General features: G+C 35.2%; 1 protein-coding gene across 8 annotated transcripts in view; it reads left to right on the plus strand.

Moving 5' to 3' along the window:
* Positions 1 to 20,691, plus strand: part of STXBP5 (syntaxin binding protein 5) — a 104,753-nt gene that overhangs the window by 38,750 nt on the left and 45,312 nt on the right. For all 8 annotated transcript variants that reach the window (XM_066315646.1, XM_066315638.1, XM_066315640.1 and 5 more), the window contains exons 5-9: positions 2,102 to 2,236; positions 3,368 to 3,431; positions 5,864 to 5,947; positions 14,978 to 15,101; positions 16,166 to 16,244. In XM_066315646.1, the coding sequence (XP_066171743.1) occupies positions 2,102 to 2,236; positions 3,368 to 3,431; positions 5,864 to 5,947; positions 14,978 to 15,101; positions 16,166 to 16,244 (486 nt within the window). The remainder of the gene's footprint in view (positions 1 to 2,101; positions 2,237 to 3,367; positions 3,432 to 5,863; positions 5,948 to 14,977; positions 15,102 to 16,165; positions 16,245 to 20,691) is intronic.

Genomic DNA, 20,691 nt, shown 5'->3' on the forward strand with positions numbered 1-20,691 from the left:
TTTGAAGTCTTTTCAACCTCCTGCCTTCGAGAGTTTGTAAATATTTTGTGAAGCTATTTGTTCTGTTCGTTTACTATTGGCATGGAATCACTTCATTGTTTGCTAACTCTTGACAAAATTAATCTCAGTTGCACAAAGGAGAGAGTAAATTGAATATATCTGCATATTCAAGAAGAGTATCAAGAATATTGAGGAGCTTGTTTACCCTTAGGCTGTAGCAGTCAAAGCTGAAGTCCCAACTTTTATTTTTGCCCACTTTAAATGATGTGAAATAGATTGGCTTTCATAACAAAAGTGTTGGATAATTGTAATTAACAGTATTAACTTGCTAATCAAGACAAGCCTACAACCCTGCTACTGATTATTTTTTCTGGCTACTAGGCTGCAGTTTTGGATCCAGCTGATCTGGTTGCCAGCTGCTTTTGGCATGTGGAATGCTGGCACAAAAAGGCACTGTGGTGTTGCAGAGTTCTGAAGGTTTATGTTTATGCTCTACTTTATATACAGTAACTGCCTGTCTTGGAAGAATGGGTACCAATGTATGTGCTTTAGCTTCCATTAAAATACTTTTTTTTTTAAGTATTTTGGGGAAACACAAGTTTTCCACCTGTGGTGGTTGCAGATTAGTGTGCTTACTGAAATGTATTACAACCTCTGCAAGTTGAATTGGAAGGGCATTTTAAGTCATGTGTGTAGTATTTTCCCCCTGACAAACATAAATGAAAAAGTTAATGCAGCCTTTTGGCATAAATATTCAAGGACAAGAAATACAGTTGGAAAGCAGATAGATTAGGTATTTGCTGAAGCAAAGTCCATCTCCTAATTAGGAAGAAATAACTGAAAAAAACCCCCAAATGGTACAGTTCTGAATCCAGGTAGTATCACTACAGAAGTTTGAACTTTTGAAACCTGCAGTGCAAATTAACATCTCTTCAGCCATAGCGAATTCTCACTTTGCTGCTGTTAGCCTTTCCTTTTAGCTGAAGTTGGTGTGCATATGCAGCATCTAATGCAAAGGATCTAACGCTGTTCTTTGCATAAATACTTAACAGGCTTGTGAAGTGATGCATGGATTTGGCAATAAGCAACCCAACTGGGAGAAAAAAAGAACAAAAAAAAATTATAAAGCTAAGGATTAAAGCTGACAGAACAAATTCTTGTTGAATAATTGTTTTACCTTATCACTAAAGCATTTCTGAAAGCCCGAGTTTGATAGCTAAGTAATTTGGTAATTTCTTTCAATGTCAGACCCTGTCAGATTAAAGTGGTTTAGAGTTTCCAGAAAGTTTCTAGACTGCAGCATTCTGTCAGTTTGTACAGACATTATTCCCTTATCTTGAAGAAATAGTCAACAATAATCAGGGCCCAAGGGGGCAGAAATAATCAGGTTTTCAAATGCTAGCATTTGTGCTGGAGCTACAATCAAAGAGGAATCCTCTGCTGGTGTATACAGTTGTTAGCTGTTGTCTTGTGCAGGTACTCCCTTCTAGCAGAAGAAAAAACTAGCAGAAAATTAAAACATGATTGAAGTAAAGTTACAGCCTGAAATTTAAACTACTTTTAAAGTTACTTTTATAAATAATTAGGATTATTCTAAGGTTTGCTCTTTAGGCATTAATTTGGATTACATGTAAATTTACTTTGCTTGAGTTATATCTTTTGTCTGTCTCCTTACTTGAAATCAGCCTTATCTGCTTATGGCAACTTCTGAAATCCTTTGTTCTTTAAAACTTGAAAGTAGATTGATTCCAAAGGGAGATTTATAGGCTATAGGAGTATTGTATTTGAAGTTTGACGTGACAGCAATCTAATACATTCAATTATGGTAATTTTTAAAGGTGACTGTAATTTCTTTTTTTTTTTAATGATTTATGAATTTTAGAATACCTTGCTTTCTGTTTTTTTTGTTCAAGTTAAGGTTCTACTTTGTCTGTTCATTTGTCTTACTTTGGTCAAGTACTGGCATTTCTTCTTTACCTCAGATTCATCTTTTATATTCCTCTTTGCCTATTGCCTTATTTCTACTTTTTGGTAGCATAGACCTTGCAGTGTAGGATTGCAAGAATAAATCTAATTCCTTTTTGATGGCTTTCTCTTTCAGGATAACATTTTGTCACCTGCCTTTCCAAAGCAAATGGCTCTATGTGGGCACTGAAAGAGGAAACATTCACATTGTCAATGTGGAATCATTTACTCTCTCAGGCTATGTCATCATGTGGAATAAAGCCATTGAACTGTGAGTTTAACCAAATTTTGTCTGTGGAGGGGAGGGAACAGCAGTGTCCCAGATGTTGTTGGAATCCCATCAGTTGTTTTTGTCCCATCAGTTGCAGGAATATCACTGTTATCTAGTTAGGCCTCCGTATTCATCTTACTGCACTACATACACTATCAAAGTTCATAGTCATGTAAATATTTTTGTTTTCAAGAATGTGAAGTGCTAATGTTAATATATGTTTCTGCCTTTTAGAAGTATTTTATCATATTCCTGGGATAGACATGGAAATAGACAAAATAGACAGTACAGAAACAAGTGTAAAAATCACTATGTGTGGAGATAAAATAGAAGAAAAAATAATATAAATTAAAAAATGATGTGGCTTGGGCAGGCATATCACTTCTACAGTTGGGGATTAAAGACCAAAGTGTAAAGATGATGCATTTTTTAAGAGGGCTGATGTATTCTGAGTTGGCAGTGACTTTCTAAAATGCAAATTTAGATAAGTCTATTTCAAGAGCAAAATACATTTTATAGCTATTGTCACTGCATCTTCTTTTTTTAATGTTAAAATTGTATGTACAAATATAGTGGTTTGTGGGGGAACGATGTAGTTGTGTGCTGCTCTTCCTGCGCTGGTGTTTTGTTCCCAGTATGTTGTCTTTCAAAAAGAAATATTTTGAGTCCATCACTTGCCAAAGGGTGTTGAAGCGAACACAGCTCTTTATTGGTCTGTCTTCTTCAATAGCAAGAAGTCCACATAAAGTGTTAATTCTGTGTTATTGTAACAGTGGCCATCTTGGGCAGTTTATGAATAATGACGAATCTTGTATTCCAGTGCAGATGTGAACACTTTATCCTACGGTGTCAATTCTGTAACAACAGATGTTAAGATGTTTAAAGCTAATGGTATTTTTTGTTGTTGTTGATAGGCAGTAAATTAGTCTTTCCTTAAGACAGAAACTAAGTGTCTACAAACAGACACGGTTTTTATGTGCTTGAAGATAAAAGTAAAAAGTAACTCCATTTTGAAATGTCACAACTTGCTTACATGGAGTCTGTATCTGCAGAATCTGTATTACTTCCAGTTATTTTGATACCATTTAGGGCAAGAAACAAGTTTTTTTAATGGAAATATTTCTTTTTTAGGTCATCCAAATCTCACCCAGGACCTGTTGTCCACATTAGTGACAATCCAATGGATGAAGGAAAGGTAGGATATTTTAAAGACTCTTCAATACATTATTTTCAAAGCAAGACTTTTTTAAAGTATAGATACCACTGCTATTTAAGGAAGGATTAAGAATATGAAGACAACAAAGATTTTAAGCCCTAAAAGTAATACAAAGGAAGGCCCTAAAAGTAATACAAATGAAGGCCCTAAAAGTAATACAAAGATTTTAAGCCCTAAAAGTAATACAATGTGTAGGACACATTACTGGAATAAATCAGAAACATTTGAAAACATTTGTAATCAGAAACATTTGAAAACACAGATGAAAATTATTAGCTGCAAAACTTTTGGAAATAAAAGCAAAGAATGTTACTTGTGGTGATAAAAATTAAGATCTTGTTACAAAAGGACCCACCAGTCATAACTGGAGTGCTGAAAGTGTGATGGAAAATAATTCCAATTTATAATGCTCTTGGGTATTATTTCAGAACTTTAAAATGCTTATTTTTATCGCATATTTGTATAGAATACCATCTACTTTGTCTTCAGATTAAGTAATCTGAGACAGAGTTTCATGGAATTTGACATCTAACTCATACTCCAATATTAGTTCATTTATTATAATCACTAATGAAACTGGCCTACAGAACAAGAAGGTATTTCAGAAAAGTAAACCAAAATATGTGGGAAAGATCTATGTATTAGACTTGTATTTTCATTCTTATGAGATAGTATTAACATAATCATCTGGTCATCTTGACAAAAATTTCACAGTACGTATTCTTGAAACCTTTGCAAGACAGAAGTCTTTGTCCTGTGACTTACCATTTTGCTTACTAGTGTTCTACACATGCAGGAGAAATATCTTTTTGTCTACTTTGTCTTTTTCATGTCAGTAGTAGATTAAATTGGAGGGATGGAATGATCCTGTTGTCTTAGCAGTGGTTTGAAAGTTTTAGCAAGTTATCTGCTTGTATCCTGAACACCTGAGGTTTCAGTACAGCAGAGAATTTAATGAGTAGAAGCTTTTTCATTAATATGAGCACTCACTTCAGTAAGTGCAGAACTAATGGGTTTCTCTGTAGAATTAGGTTTGAATCACATTCCAGGTTTATGGACTCTGCCATATGAATGCAATGAAGCTGTTGTAATTTCAAGAAATACAAGCGTTCAATTTATTTTGATATATTCCACCCCACATCTAATTATTGGCAATTAAATTTTAAAAAATACTGGTTTTATTAATCAGGCTACCAATCAGCGTTTTGAAATCTGACCTTATGCTTTTCTTATTTCTCATTAAAAAGACATTACTAAAAAACCCTGTGTAGTTGCAAAAATCCCCCATGTACACACTATTAAAATTTGTTCATGGTTTTAGCTTTCTAATCACAGTGGGTTTTCTAATGTTTCAAGCTAAAATAGAAAAATTATAATATGTGGCATATGATAGACAAGATAATTAAATATAATAGTGTACATAACATTGATGGGGAAAATGGAATATTCACTTTTCCTGGATCAAACACGTCTAATATTTATGGTATCTTAGTGCTGTAGAGCACTGAAAGAGATGAAATATTTTATTTGTAGGCTTGTAGGAGATCTGTTATTTTTATACTGGAGACAACTGTACACCTTGAAAATCTTAACATGCTGAAAAGACTGTCCAGGCAAAACCTCTAGGTATGGCACTAGATTGTTACTACTGCCTTATGTTGGCCATGGCTTGGTTGGGTTTTTTTTTTTCCCCATTAAGAGAATTAGCGCTTAAGATAGGAGAGCAAAACACTTAGATACTCAACAGTGTGTTGGAGGAGCTATTAGGAGCAATTGGAGTCTTCACTCCCTTCAGTAAAAGTTTAAACTTGCTTCTTGCAAAAAGATTATTTGAGAAATTTAGTTTAGTTTCTGTAGCTTTCCTCCTATGAACAAATAATGTTTCTGGTGTTCCTTCAGCCAGTTATCTCAGTTGTGATTAACATCAGGAGAAAGCTCATAGTACAGAGTTTCTTTTTAGACAATGAAGTCTTACTGAGAACTTCAGGGGGAATATTGTATTCTTCCAGGAAATTTAAGCAGAACAAATTCCAGCGAGGAAAACGCACAATAAGGTTCTCCTTTTCAAAATCCCTTATTTTCACTCAGGGAGGAGTACATGTAACAAGGTTTAATATAGCTCTTTCTGCAGCTCAAAAGTTAGTTCCAAGGAATCTTCAGCAGGATGCTTTCCTTTTTTTCTAATTTTGCATGAATATCCATTGTATTTTCTGGAACTTGAGGACAATAAGTACAAAGTAAACCCTTCTAACATTGAGGCCTTCACCTCTTTAGTTTTTGTTTTTTATAACTACTTACAGTTACTCTATGTAGTATTATGCTGCATATCTTTTGGGACAAGAATTTCGGGCATTGCAAATTATACCATTTTGCTTTTCCTTATAAAGAATTAATGTATCTTCTTAATGCAGCTTCTGATTGGCTTTGAATCTGGGACAGTGGTATTATGGGACCTGAAGTCGAAGAAGGCGGATTACAGATATACACATGATGAGGTAACATTTTTCATCTGCATTACTTACTCTGAGGATATAATTCACTACTCAAATAGTGACTTTTATTATTTTTTAATCTCCTGCTTCTGTCACCAGTGGATCAATAAGTAGGTCTCTTTGAAATTGCAAGTACTAGAAATTTTCTCCAGAAGAGCAGTAGCACTTGGATAATAAAGTTCAGACAAAATAACTTCACTGAGTTTAAGTTTGTAAAGTAATAAATGGTGGCATGGATTTCTTCACTAGACTTTTAGATGTTTTTTTCTGTTAATCGTGTGACTTTTATCTGTGTTAAGGGCTTAAGTTGAAACAAGATGGTTTAGCAATTTCTGTAATTTGGAATCTCTCATATTCTGGGAAGAAATAAAAGAAATATTCTTCAGGGGAAGAAACCGCTAAACAGTCTCACTGCAACATTTCTCTAACCACCTTTTCTCTGTAGAATAAGATCAAGATCAATTCTCTTTGAAATAAGACTGGAGGAAGTTTAAAATAATGACATTAGGTAGCATTCATTCCTTTAAAATTTGATTCTTGAGAGAATTGCCTTTTTGAAAGACTAAGATTAAGAAAAATGAGTCAGCATAATATACAAGGTGATATATTTTGTTTAAAATAATATAAAATTGGTCTTGATTACATTTTGTTGATTGTAAAATGGCCTCGTCATTGTGCAGTACTAGCTTTAGGGTTTTTTGGGGGGAGTGGGGTTATTGGGTTGTTTTGGGGGCAGTCCTGCTTGCTCACTACTTGCACTTGTGTGTATTCTACCAATTGAGACTTTGCTTGGAGAGGGAAGCTCTGAAATTGTCTAAGCCTTGGATCATCAGAAATGTCCATATAAGCCCCAGAGTATGTTATGCAAAGAACAAATTTTCTCCCTGCCATTCTCGTTGCATGAACCTAATTAATTCCCTTTATCTTTTTTGGTTTTTTTTTTTTTTTTTTTCATAAATTTACTCATGTCTTCATCATGTTTTTCTTCCTAGATCTCTTACTTGTTGTGTTCATCTCTAAGTTTTTTAACCAATCTATTTTGTCTTTGTTTTATAAAACAGAAACATAGCAGCATAGTATATATGAAGATGTGGGCACACTGGATTTATCATGTGGTATAATTGCCTTTGGACTTGTTTTCTTTTTCTCTTGATCTTGATATTGGATTAGCCTTTTGAAGCTGCAAGAAAAAAAGCAGATGCTTCCTTGAAACAACCCATTTTAAAACCCAAGACTCATTCTTCAGGTGTTACTTATCAGGTCAATGTCCTGACATTTAGGCTTCATTTTTCATTGACATAGTGGGACAGTAAAAATTAAAGTCTTTCTGCAGTTTTTCACTGAAATCCTGATTTCTGCTTTGAATGTAGTTTGGTACTGTCAACAGACTTTACAATCTTAATATTTTTGTTCTAATTTTCCGTGTTGATTATGAATAAACTAAGCAGGTATAGATGCCTGAGGGTCTCTACCATTTAGCTTCATCCATGAACTAAACAATTAGAGCCAGCCTGTCTTTATTCCATGCTGCTTTACTTTCTTAACCAGTTATTTATTTGTTCAAAGATACCTAGTCTGTTCAGTTTTAGCTTCCTTTGAGATTGTTATTGAAGGACTTGGAAAATTTTGTAGACAGCTTAAGTGGTGTTTCTGTGGACCTCATGCCTGTTACCATTCTTGGAGGTTTGTTTGACTATAATTACCTCTCACAAAAAGCATGTTGACTACTTCTATCTGGTGTATCATACTCATATTATTATCCTCTCATAATTTAGACTCATATTGTTATCTCATTATATACTCACATATTTATTATCTATGCATCGATTAACTCTGTTCTTTATTAAAATTTTGTTGCAGTTTCTAGAAACTTACCTAAGGTAGACACCATGCTGCTTATTCTAATTTTTTTTTGGTGGTCCATTTGTTTAAAAATTTACTAAATACCTGTCTCAATACTTTTTGAACCAATTCTTACTTGAGAGGCCGCAGAGATCAGTGGATGGTTCAGATGTTACATCTTTGATTTTCTTTAGGATTTAGAAGTGAGTGCATCCAGGTGTTCAGTTTGGGTTTTTTGATTGCAAAAGAGGTAATGAAATACCTCAGGTCAGGCCCTTGGTGAAGAAATGTGCTTATCATAACTTGGGAATAGTTAGGAAGGGAAAAGAAAAAAGATGATGATCTGGTAATGTAATGGTTTCTTTGCTCACAAGAGTGCGCACACAGAAGACTCAGAGTGGAGCAGTGGAGCAGTGCCTTGTCTCATGAGATCTCTTCTGTCTCTGGTTAGTGTGACACAGAGCAAAGGAAGTTCTTTGCCATTTTGTTTCCTGCTAACAAACCGTGTGAATTTGGACATTTCTGTGCAGAGAATCTTTCTAGCTAGTTTCTTGTTGATTTCCTGGGTCTGTGCATTGTTGCAGAACTTCTTTGACGCACTGACTGTAAGGGCTGTATTCCATCATGAACGTGTGTGCCAGTCCACCCTTAAGGGACAGGGAGCATCTAATGTCACAACATGCTTCACCTCTTCTCTCACAGAGGATAATGCGTGTGACATTCTGCCCCGTAGCAGGAGCAGGATTTTAAGCCTCAGGATTTAAACCCTTGGTTCTCTGCTTGTTCTTGACGAGAACTCTTCTGAGTGTGGAGTTGACAACCAGTAAGAAGAGAGCTACTTAGTCCAATCTTGTCACACTTGCCATCTTAGTGGGTGGCTAGGCTTCCTCGGGCATCATGAACAGGGTGGCCAGGACATTGATACCATAAAAAACACTTGCTAGAAACTTTACCATTGGAATGATTTCCTCCTCTCTCATCACTTTGTAGTTGATGCTATTTTTAAAGCATGTAACTTGAAGGTCTGTGCAGTCTTTCACCATCATTTGGTGCAGCTTCCTTAACTTAAAACTCTGGATGCATGCAGGGATCCAAATGTCATCCTTTCTTCCTTAGCAGAGGAAGATCGTAATGAGGGTCAAAATCCCTGTGTGTCCGGAGGACTGTGGAGACAGTCTGTTATTTCCTGAGGGAAGACGTTGAATCCAATTATATGGTTTTGCAGCTTCCTGCTTGGCTTCATTTCGAATGGCCTGACCTTTGGAGGCTTTCTTGAAGCAAATTCCCATGTTGTGGTAGGGCAGTCTCATTTGTTGCCTGAAAGCCAGGTTAATGGAACACTGTGCACACTTTCTTCCTGTCTGAACACGTGTGCCATCCAGCACCCTGGGCTTATAGCTGCAGCACAAGGACACTAGGGCACTCATCCCAAGGACAGGAGCAGGTGGGTAGCAGTAACCACGGTTGGGGGATGCATCTCTAGGTCATGATTAAGGTTGGTGTTGATTGCAGGTGTATTCTTCCCTTCAGAACATTGTACTTAGAGGAAACGTGGTACTGGAATAGGCTGGAATGTGCTGCAGCGTTGCAAAACAATTTAGCTATAATTTGCACTTGATCTTTCTGTGTTAGGAATTAAATCCTGAACTTAAAGTAGTGTATCTTTTTTATCATAACAGTAATATTTTGAATATTTAGAATTAGTTAGAATAATGCATAAATGTAACATTGTTTTTCAGAGAATTTGGAGAAAATTATTTGCGCATAGTAGAACTGTAGCTATGAAAGAACTTATATTTAGAAAATTTCTTTGAAACCCTTTACTCAAATCATTCCTTTTGTCTTGGGCAGACTCAATGAAAAAGTAAGACTAAATTCCTTTTGCAGCATCCTGAAGCCTTTTATGTGCAGACATTGGGGATTTAAGGGAAGTAAGCTGTGCATTTGTTATGTAAAATACAGTTTATATTGCAGTCATTTCCCAACCTATATGTTCATGAAAGGAATAAAGCAAATTTCTCAACTGTTAGCTTTTTCCTAAAAAAACCCAAAACAAAAACAAACCCCAAATCCTTCAACTGTAACTTCTGAAAACTAAAGCTTGTTTTATAATCAAGTCCCTTCTGCAAGTAATATTTTGTTTGTTCTGATGTCAAGTAAGCTTTGACAGCATTAACTATAATGCATTATAGGTTACTATTTTTAGGCTCAGTGTTCTGGTACATGGTTGAGTGTAAGAGATTATTTTAGAGCATTAAAAACATGTCAAAGTAGCTTGTGGAATTAAGAGGACAGGGGAAAGAGAAACAACCCTGGTATGTGACTTGCCAGAAACCAAAGTGTGTCAATGTATTTCATGTCATCAAAACAATCTTCATGATGTATTGTCATTTAAGTCTCAGTAGCTACATTTTTTGTTTGTTTTCTTCCTTTTGCAGGATTTTTTTCATTCCTTAGATTGTTGCCAAGAGAGTTAGCCTAGGTACTCCCAAGTTTTAAAGTACTTTCTTTGTATATTTTGTGAACCTGTAGAAAAGGAGTCAGTATCATCATCCATTCATGTTTAAGCAAAAATGCTGCTCATATCCATGGAAATTAAAGGATTGTCATAATAAGGTTGTGAAATCTGGATAAGATATGGCAGATAACCAGTCTGGTTTGCAAAATAACTAACCATGGGCTTTGCCAGTCATACACAGTGTATTTCAAATTCAATTAATGTCACAAAAGAGTAAAAGGATCATTGAGAAATCCAAAGAATTATGAAAGGACTTATCAATGTCTCTGGTGCATTCCATATTTGCAGTAGTCTAAATTTGGTGTTAGACAAACTGGATTCAAAAAATTTTCTTGAAAACAGGGTAAACTGCTTAAATTAATAACTTTCGTGTTTACGTCATTCAAATCCTCCACGCACTGTTCTGGTTTTGGCTGGGATAGCTTTCATTTTCTTTCTAGTAGCTGTGTGTTTTGATTCACTATGAATAACTTTGATAACACACTGATATTTTAGTTGTGCTGAGTAGTTTTTCTTGCAATTATTAAACTGTTCCTACCTGAACCTATGAGTTGTACCATTTTTTCTGGTTCTCCCCTGGATCCTGCTGGTGAGTGAGCAGCTACGTGGTGCCTGGCTGCTGGTTAAACCATGACAGATGAGAAGAGTGGTCTCAAACAGTTCCAAAATCATCTGCATGTAATCAGCTGTAGGGCTGAAATAATCCTGTAGGAATTTAAAAGAATGGGATTATTTATATCACTGTTTAATGAATTTAAATACCTAACTTCCCTGGTGGAAAAATAACATGAAAACTTGAGTCTTTATTGATGAACTTAAATTGCAAAGTTGCATTTAAATTATTCATTTTTGTACCTCTTAAAAGTACCAAGAACTAATAGCTTTTTCTAGGGATATTTACAAGCTATTGCAGAAGTAAAAATAAATTTCATTAAATGCTTTAAAATACGAAGTAATCTCTTGAAGAGCTAGTGATCTACATAAGATATTTCTGTAAGAGTCTTGCATACAAATGCTTTTAATTTTGTTCCTCAGACTTTTTTGGTTTATTTGTGGTTGCATTTTACAGTCCTGTGTAAATCTCCCACAGTTAACTGCTGCAGTTGCTTCTTAAAATCAGGTACGCTCACCTTCTTTGCAGGCAGCATAGCAGTAATTTTTCCACATGGGATAATCTTTCTGGAACAGATGGTGAATTGATTTTGTGTTTGTGTACAGCCTGTCTCCACATAAAACTCAGGGATAGTTTCTACAGTTTCTAATAAACTTTAGTCATATGTAGGACAGCAAGGTCAATTGTGTTGTTATTCAAAAAAGTTAGATTCAATTCCCCACTCCCCCAGAAAATACTGCCTCAGAAGTTTTGAAATAAACTTGCCCAGAGTCCAGAACAGGTAGCTTAAATTTGAATTAAAGTGAAAGGGATAGTAGGACTACTTCTAAATAGAAACCTTTAGTGGTAATTAAGTATAAAGATTTATCTATACAAAGATGGTCATGTTTTTATTAGCGTTCTTTCTGTGTAAGTTCCTGTAAAGATTTCTTGTCCTGGGTTCATGTTTGTAAATGGAAGAACTCAAAACAGTAGTGAGGTCAGGACTCAGTTTAGCTGTGCAGACAACTTCACTCATGGATACAAATGCCTTATGCTTTAAATATAACAACAGTCCTCTGTGATACTTGGGTATGATCTTGTTATAAGGGGTTGCTTTCTGTTCCCATATGGCCAAAAAAGATTTGAGACACAGTTATATGTGTGGCAGCTGATAAAAGCATACTGCTGCATTATGGTACCAAAAAGAAAATAGGACATTTTAATCATGATGAGAATTAATATGAAAACTGAGAGTTTTATTCTGCATCACTAAGTGTTGTGTAAAATATTAAAATAAAAATCTATCGCTCCTAGTGGCTTTTTAGTGTCTTAGAAGATTTGTGTAGTTTTGCAGACTCAGTGGATTCTGCTTCATTTTTCTATTTTATGCATTCCTTCAAATTCCGGCACTAATATTAACCCTGGAAAAAATGCCAAAACTTTTTTGCTGTTGTGTATTAAGATTATTTTTTTAGATATTAGTTTTGTTTTGGTGATTGTGACTGTTGCTAGTAAACCAGTGCTATCAGCTATCTAGTACTACTTAAGGTTATTGTACTTTTTTCATTATAACTATCTTGTCACTAGGCCAGCTTGTGTTGAACCTCAAGATAGTGCTGCAGCTACTTATAGAGTTGGTTTTATTTTTTTGGACTTACAAGAATTTGTGAAATGTGTGATAGCAAAGGATATTGCTCTATACAAGTTTATCATACCCAGCCCACAGAGTTAGATTATTTTAAAAAACATAAAACATGTATTTCAGTTACATTTTAAAAAATATTTTGCAGCATTTCTAAATATAACAAGTGACTCTAAAGAGACTAAAACTAGGCAGTAAAAAGACATAAAGGCAAAAGGCTCATGGTACTCTTTCAGAGGTTTTTCTTTTCATCCCTCCATGTTCCTTGCAGAAAGTGAGAGCAGTCATCCTTCTCTCTTGTGCTCAGATCTTTTTATCTTATTAAGCATTAATGCTGTTTCAACAGTAACAGGTTGAAACAGGTTGAAGGCCTTTCCCTTCTAACATTCTTTTTCAAAGAAAAGTGATCATTTCTCAGATTTATTCTTCCTTCCTTTTATGAAACTTGCTTTCTTAGTGGTTCTTAAGGCCTATTTCTGCATTAATGTGGATCAGACTGTTCCATTTACACTGGGCTGCCTACTGTTGTCAGGGTTAGACTTCATATGGGAGATTATGTAAAATGTACTGATTATATTGTATTGTTAAGCATGTTGTAGACATTTATTTTCTCTGTGACAAGACCTTTTTTAAAAGCGACCTTCTCTTTACTGAGTCTGTGCTCTCAACTTGTTGATCCCTTGGTTTGTTTGGTATAATGTTGGTAAATAAAAACAAATTTTCAGTATTTATGCAAGATTTCTTTTATAATACCAGTTCTTGCTAAATAAAAAATTATTTGACAGGCAGAATGTTTGAGACTATTTCACTTGGACACCAGGAGGCATCATGTGTGGCATGTAGGTTTCTGAGCTACATGTGTAGATGTGATATTGGTACACAGAATCTGTCTAACAAAAATCTATAATGATTCCACAATACATAGGGAACGCTATTAAATTTCACTAAGAAATGCTAACCTTTAATCTGTAGTTTATATATCCAGATGTTGTATTAATTTATATTGGGGAAATTTTTATTGGAGGCTCTAGACTCACGTAGCATAGCCATTTTCCTCTGTCATTTAAGCTCTGGATTCTCCCATTTAGTTTGCTGGAAACTGTCTTGTCTCTCTGTATAGCTTCATGAAATATGAAGACCTGATCTGTGTATAATCAGTTTGAGCAAAGCTCGCTTGGATCTGTCTTGAGATGTGCTCTTCAGCCAGTAATTACTGCTTAAGCTGTCATTGCTGGTTACAGTTCTCTACTGCACACACCCAAGTTTCCTCACAAAGGAAATCCCAAGGTCCCTGCGGAGCTGGAGTGAGTGAAAGCCCTTCTAACAGACAGAATCACTACTGAGGGTATTGTAAAGCCCATTAATTTTCACTTATTCAGTACCTGCTTTTCTAGTTTACCTAGAGTAACACCTCAGTCATAAAATCTACCTTTTCAGTAATACCAAAGTTCCGTATTTTTTGGAGTTTATGGTTCCTTTTGCACCTTCTGGGTAGTATAGAACTACTTTAAGGTTTCATTGTTTACTGATATTTTCATGCTAACTAAAATTCCCTTGAACATGGGATTTATTAAGAAGATTAGGAAAAATTCCCTAATGGTTTCATAATGTCTCCATGTACTAACAAAGATGCAGGAAGCAGAAATGGCACCAGTCTTTTCTTGCTAGTTAATATTTTTGCCTTATTTGTATTCTTTGCATCATTGTTTACTTTCCTCTTGCCTGAAGGCAGCAACTAGATTTTATTTATTTAGCTGTTTTCTGTAGATTTTATGTGACAAGGTGTAATCGTGCCATTCCTAATTTTAGGAATCTAGCGATGACTTTGTATTTATGGAAAGATTTACAAGTAGATTCCTGTGCTTTCCTGTAACTTGAAGCTGCCATTGCAATATTTGAGCATCCAGGCTAATACTTTGCTTTCATCATCATAATTTCAAAAAAGCCTTGTTAATTCAATTCTTGTTTTATGGAAGTTTTGAGCCAATGCTTGCCTCTTGTGCACATCCACAGAAACATCTCAAAAGGATACGTAATACTTGAAGTTAATAATCTCATCCCATGTTTTTGTTCTGGACAGTATGTTTTTCCCAACACTGAAAAATTTTGGTTAGCAAAGCTTAAATAAGTGCTTACAGTTATTCTCTTCGTGCTACCCTTCATGGAAGAATATTTCATTACTACACTGAGGAGGGTAAGTTTCCCCCCCTAAACAGGGTACTACAGGGAAGACAGTAATTTTGGTGGGTAAAGTGTGTCTGAAAGTGCTAGTTATGTGCAGAAAACTTGCCATGGGTAAATTAGGACATAATAGGATAGGGACTGTTTAATTAGTAATTTCTCTAATTGGCTTTTTCTGTTTAATGTCACTGAGAAAGTTGTAAGAATAAAATGATAAGATACACTACTTATGTTGCTGTGCTTTTACTTGCGTAGGCTATCCACTCTGTGGCTTGGCATCATGAAGGAAAACAATTCATTTGTAGTCACTCAGATGGTACCTTGACCATATGGAATGTAAAATCTCCTACCAAACCATTCCAGACAATCACTCCACACGGTAAGATGAAAATGGATACCTGCTGCACTTGACAGCTCTTAAGATATAGAGAACATGTTTTCAGTTGAAGTGTGTTTTGCAGAAAAACAAGTATTAAAAGTGCACTTTTAATGCAGTAAAAATCTTTCTCAGTCGTATCAGTTTCTCATAGATTTCACTTGAAAAAGAAAAATCTTTATGAAATAAGAATCCAAATCAGTGCAGCTTTCTCCAAATCTCTAAACTTCAGGCTTGTCTTTCACACAATGGACCTGATCTCCAGAGTTAACTAATGCATATTTTGCAGGGCATGCTTTTTGCTTGGATCCCATTAGGATCCCATATGTTGTTAAAAATACATATAAGCAAGTACCTGTTTGGTGCATAAATGTGTAGATTACCACATGAATTTTTGGAAAGGTTTGTAACAGATTAAGAATAGCATCTGGTAAGACATTTCCACTTATGAGAGAGGTCTTGCATTAATAGTAATCCAAAAGATTAACATTATGTGTTGTTTTCTGTGAAATATACTGCTGCTTTTCTAATAAGTTCTACATAAATGCCAGGCTTACGTGGCGTGCATGTCTCTAAAGTAAGTAAGTTGCTAAGACATGATATAGATTTTTAAGTGTGGATGTATCAGTGAGGATAATTGCACAGTTGAGAGAAAGTGGGCTTTCCATGCTGAATTGAAGTCTTAGCCCTGAAGGATAATACTCAGTATAAACCTCACTTTACTTGTAAGCTGACCAATTTTAATTGCAAAAGGGTAGATACAATGTAAATTTTAGATCTCTTAGTGCTACTTAAAACAGCACTTTACAGGAGGATTATACATTTGAAAACAAATATTCTACAGCAGTCAGGTTTAGAGGTTTTTTTCCCCTAAACATTCTAGTTGGTGTGTTGAGACCTTTAACAAGTTTTTAACTATATTATTCCAAGGCATAGTCTATAACTGTCAAAGTTGTTGACTATGTGTTTGTGTGAATTTTATACTTCTCAAGCTGCACTGTGAATTTCATTACTTGCCATAATGTTGTGGAACTGTAAGATTAACACAGGAAAATCATTTACTTTAGGAAAGCAGCTGAAGGATGGAAAGAAGCCAGAACCCTGCAAACCTATCCTTAAGGTGGAATATAAAACAACTAGAGCTGGGTAAGACTTGTTTTGTATGCAAAATGAGTATATGCAACAGTGCAACACTCTGGGAATGGACTGTTCCCAGTTGTTGGGGTGCACATTCTGATGGGTACAGCTTTGTTTTAGCTTTGATAAATCAGATGAATAAACTGCAAGAACTTGTTTGAAGGAATTACTGTATACAAATCCATGATGCTGCTAATGCATAATCTATACTCTTCTTTTAAGCTACTAAAATTTTTATTCATTTTTGCTCAATTTTTGAGAGTTCTAAAGAAAAAAAGGCTGATAAAGCATAGAAGACACCAAAACACAGACACAATAAATTGAACTTTGACAAATAGTAATCCCGAACTGAATATTCTAAATTCTGAATACATGTTCCTTCCCCCTAAAATGTTGTTAACAGAAGATTTTCTAGTAGAGTGCAGTAATTTATGCAGTGAAATGTGCCTAATTATGTGCATTGAGCATGTAACAAAGCAGTAATTGCAAAAAGAGGCTCAGATGGAATTACAGTATCTAGAGTAGTGTGGGTTTTTACCAAGACTGCAGTTAAGATGGATGGATTTCATGAACTGTGTGGAATTTGTTTTATTTGTGATTTTAAAATGTTTGCGTAAAAAGTGCAGTATAAAGACAAAATATACATGGGAATCTGTTCAGCTATTTGTATAAGCTGATTTTTTGTTTGTTTGATTGTTTTCTTTTGTATTTGGGGGGTGTGTGTCCCATTTTTATTTGCTTGTCAGGCATATAAATCTGTAGAAGATGGTTACTTAACTGATACAATACAGTATGTGTTGATATACTCATATCTCTGGCTTTAGGTGTTTTTATTTTTTGCTAAAAGTGAGGTAAATAGACACTTAAATCTCTGGCTAGCTCCCAGTTTTTTAAAAATATGTCATCATCTGGAAAGCCATATTTTACTTGTAGAAGTCTACATCTGTCTGCCTAATCCTTTCTCAACTGAAATACCCAAAGCTGATCTAAAGAGAGATAATCAAAAAATCTCAGCTTCAGCAAGTTACAATTTCTGCAATCAAAAGCCTTCTTTTATGAATAGTCGTTCTGAAGGAGAAGATCGGTTTAGAGCTTGTTCTGTGACATTATCGGGCTACAATGTGAAAACTACTTGAGTTTTCACATCATTTAAAGAGGAGTTTATTCTAGTATAATTTCTAAGAATCCTTGAGGGTTTGGGGAGGCTACTTTTTCCTAGTGTTTTGCTTTTTTTTTTTTTTTTTTTTTTTTTCTGTTGCACCTCTCACTTTCTGGTGTTTATCCAAATTGAATGTTTTGCTACATTTCAATTTAGTCTTCTCTCTAATGTTTTCTGTCTTCGGTGTACTGTTAAATCTACAATTACTGATAACTCTTCCTGAGCTTTAATTAAGAGAGGGAGAAATAGAAGCTGCAGCAAGCAAAACCCCACCAGTGTGCGCTGTGGTAGAGAGGCAGTGCACTGGAAATCTCCTTTCATTCTCCTATGAGTACTTCAGTTTGCACTTCAATTTTCAGTTTCACTTGTAATCTTACACGAATTTGAAGGGAAGACAGGACTACCTTTCTGTGTGCAGAAATACCTAAATTTTTGCTAGATTTTCTGTTTACCGTTTGGAATACTTCAAGTATGAACAAGATAAAATTTTAACTTTTATCTAAAGTGCTTTCATTTCTTCTTCATGGTTTAATTTCTGTAGCACATGGGAGAATCATTTCTGGACAACAGGACAGAATTTTTCAGGCTACTGAAACAATGTAAGAAACATACCAAATAAACTATTTTCTAAAGCAGTTCACTATAGCTGTGCTTCTAAAAAAAATAAAAAAAAAAAAAAAAAAAAAAAAAAAAAAAAAAAACAAAACAGCAAAAAAACTTACATTTAAGAGATACTATTTAATACTTAAGTTACTTTTTTAATCTTTATTATGAAAAAACGTTCACCGTTTCCATGCTCTGTTTTGAATCTTTCTATCATCCCTTTTTTATTTCTCCCTTATCTATCTAGAGTGCTCAAAGATCTATGCCTGTTTCAGTATCTCCTCCAGTGGAAAACATTTCATTGATATGATCTTAACTGGTTTTTACTGCTTCTAATTCTAATAAGCTTTTTTTGGAGAAAAAGGGTTCAGAACCATGCAAAAGGAAGGACCATAACTGATGGCAACCTGTATAAAGGGCCGCAGACACTATTCTTTTTACTGTTGCAGCTTTTATTAATTCCTTCTCACTTTTTTTTCTGCATTTTGTTTTCCATATTGTAAAACTTGGGTCAGGACAAAAGGAGGACATGAGGCTTTTCCTGGGTTTTATGGGCTACCTATTTATTTGCTAACTTTATGGGGGTTTCTGTTGCTTTTTGGTTGGTTGAGTTGGGTTTTAAGTCTGCTGCAAATAGTGCAAAAAGTGTAGTGTTGAAGTGAAGAGCCAAAGTAATTTTAATTTACCCTACAACAAGAGTATGTCTGCAGCTTTATTTCTGGGAGAAAGGTTACTATTGATGAATAAGGGATGAAAAAGTTACATTCTTTGTAGATTCCTTGTGCAAAGTGGCATAATTTTGCCATCTCAGAGCATAATGTCACTGTGCTGCAGCCACTCTTCATCTAAAATACTCCATCCTTTTGTCAAGCACTTGAATTTCAAAGGTAGCTTACCTTTTGAGCTTTCTGAAATGGTTCCCATGTTGCTTTTTATGTGTACTTTTTCTGTCTAAAGGGAATCTAGAGACACTCTCAAGCTTCCCAATGCCGCTCCCGCCCCCTCCAGATTCAGCTCTTCCCAATGCCACTTTCCACCTGTACAGGTTCAGTACCTTACAGTATTTACTCTGGTTGATATTAGCATTATGGTAGAATTGCCTGTGTCCTACAGAAATTAGAGCTCAAAAGTCTCCATGTAAAACATAATTCAGAAGGGTTTTGTTTTGGTAGCTGCTGCAGCTGCCACTGACTGACTGAGCAGCGCCTCTTGGCAAGATGGTTGTGTGTAATTGCCACCTAGAGGTTACGTTAGTGATGTCTCCTACTAAGTAAAAGTTGTTAATCTGTTCATTTAGTTTGATCAGTGCTATTTTCTTGTGTGAGCTTATTGGTTTAAAGCCACACTTCCCAAAATAAATTTGTTGTTTTATCTTCACTACTACTTCAGGACTTCAAGTATTAGGGCAAACTAACTCTTGAAGTCTTTTCCATTTTAGGACTAGGATTAACCTCTCCACAGATTTACTCATGGTTTGAATAGTAAATGAGATGGTACCAATGACCTGATTTCTCTATATACCATTCTCTCGCACATCTGTATTGTCAGAAGCTGGCTCACAATTTTAGTTTACTTCTAAAATTGAATGGAAACATCCTCCTGGGTTGTGAACCACTCAACTCTCAATTGTATTATGTTTTCGTACGTTGCAAGACCTAATCCTGTGTTTTCTGACATTTTTTTCAATGATCTGTTGTCCCCTTTTATAGTCAATTTCTTATAGTATTCTTCAAGTGGTTTTACATATTCCAAGGGGACTACTTGCAAAACTGCTGAAGCTGAAGTGTTTCAAAGAATCTCTGTATGAGTAGCTGCGAAAAGTGCTATAAAGCAATTCTCTAAGATCTGAGCCCTGGTTGTTGTTTTTTTTTTAATGTCTTCCATTGTTTCAGGTAGGAAAAAGGCAAATCCCAAAGTTGAATCAGTCTCATTTATCATAAAAAGTGCAAATCTTCTACATTTTTATTTTAAATTATGTATTTCTAATTGATGTGCACTAACCTTTTAATATGTATCTACAGCTGAAGGGCAACACTTTAATTAGAAAATGTTCATGGTAAATCTATGGTTTCATGAAAATATGAAAAATTCTTACACAAACTTGTAGTGGTCTTCCTGGCAGACTGAAGTCAGGTTTAATCTTTGATTCATTTGTGGAAAATCCGTGTGACAGATCAGTGTGCTCTATTCTTAGCTTTTCCGTTCCTTGCTTCTAAAGGATAGAGTCTCTGGCAAGCCTGTCCAAAGCAGCTTGATTACCTTGAGAAATAAAATCAGGAGAAGCCAACATACACTTGTCACTGTGATGTATGAAAATTAAGAACTGAAATCTTTTACTTTGTTACTGTCAGTTGATCTCAGTGAATCTGCAAATCTGATAATTACTACAAATTGTCGTGGCTGCATTATCGTTTAAAGAAGCTTAATGATTTCTATGGACAAAAAAATACTGCAATAAATCGTTCCAACACAATGACACCTCACCAGTATTTTTCTCTTCACTGACATTTTAAAAAATACCAGACTAAATTCAATTGTGTAACTTTCTTGAAATTTCTTTATGGATGTAACTGTAAAAGATTGTGTGAAGTTTCAATACAAAGAACTGAGATTAAATGAAGACTCAGAGAAAACTTAATCCTTTTCTAGAAATAGACTCTGGGCTACTGTTGGAGGCAGGATATTGGACCTGAT

The sequence above is a fragment of the Sylvia atricapilla genome, chromosome 3 (genome assembly GCF_009819655.1).
Source record: "Sylvia atricapilla isolate bSylAtr1 chromosome 3, bSylAtr1.pri, whole genome shotgun sequence".
NCBI lineage: Eukaryota > Metazoa > Chordata > Aves > Passeriformes > Sylviidae > Sylvia > Sylvia atricapilla.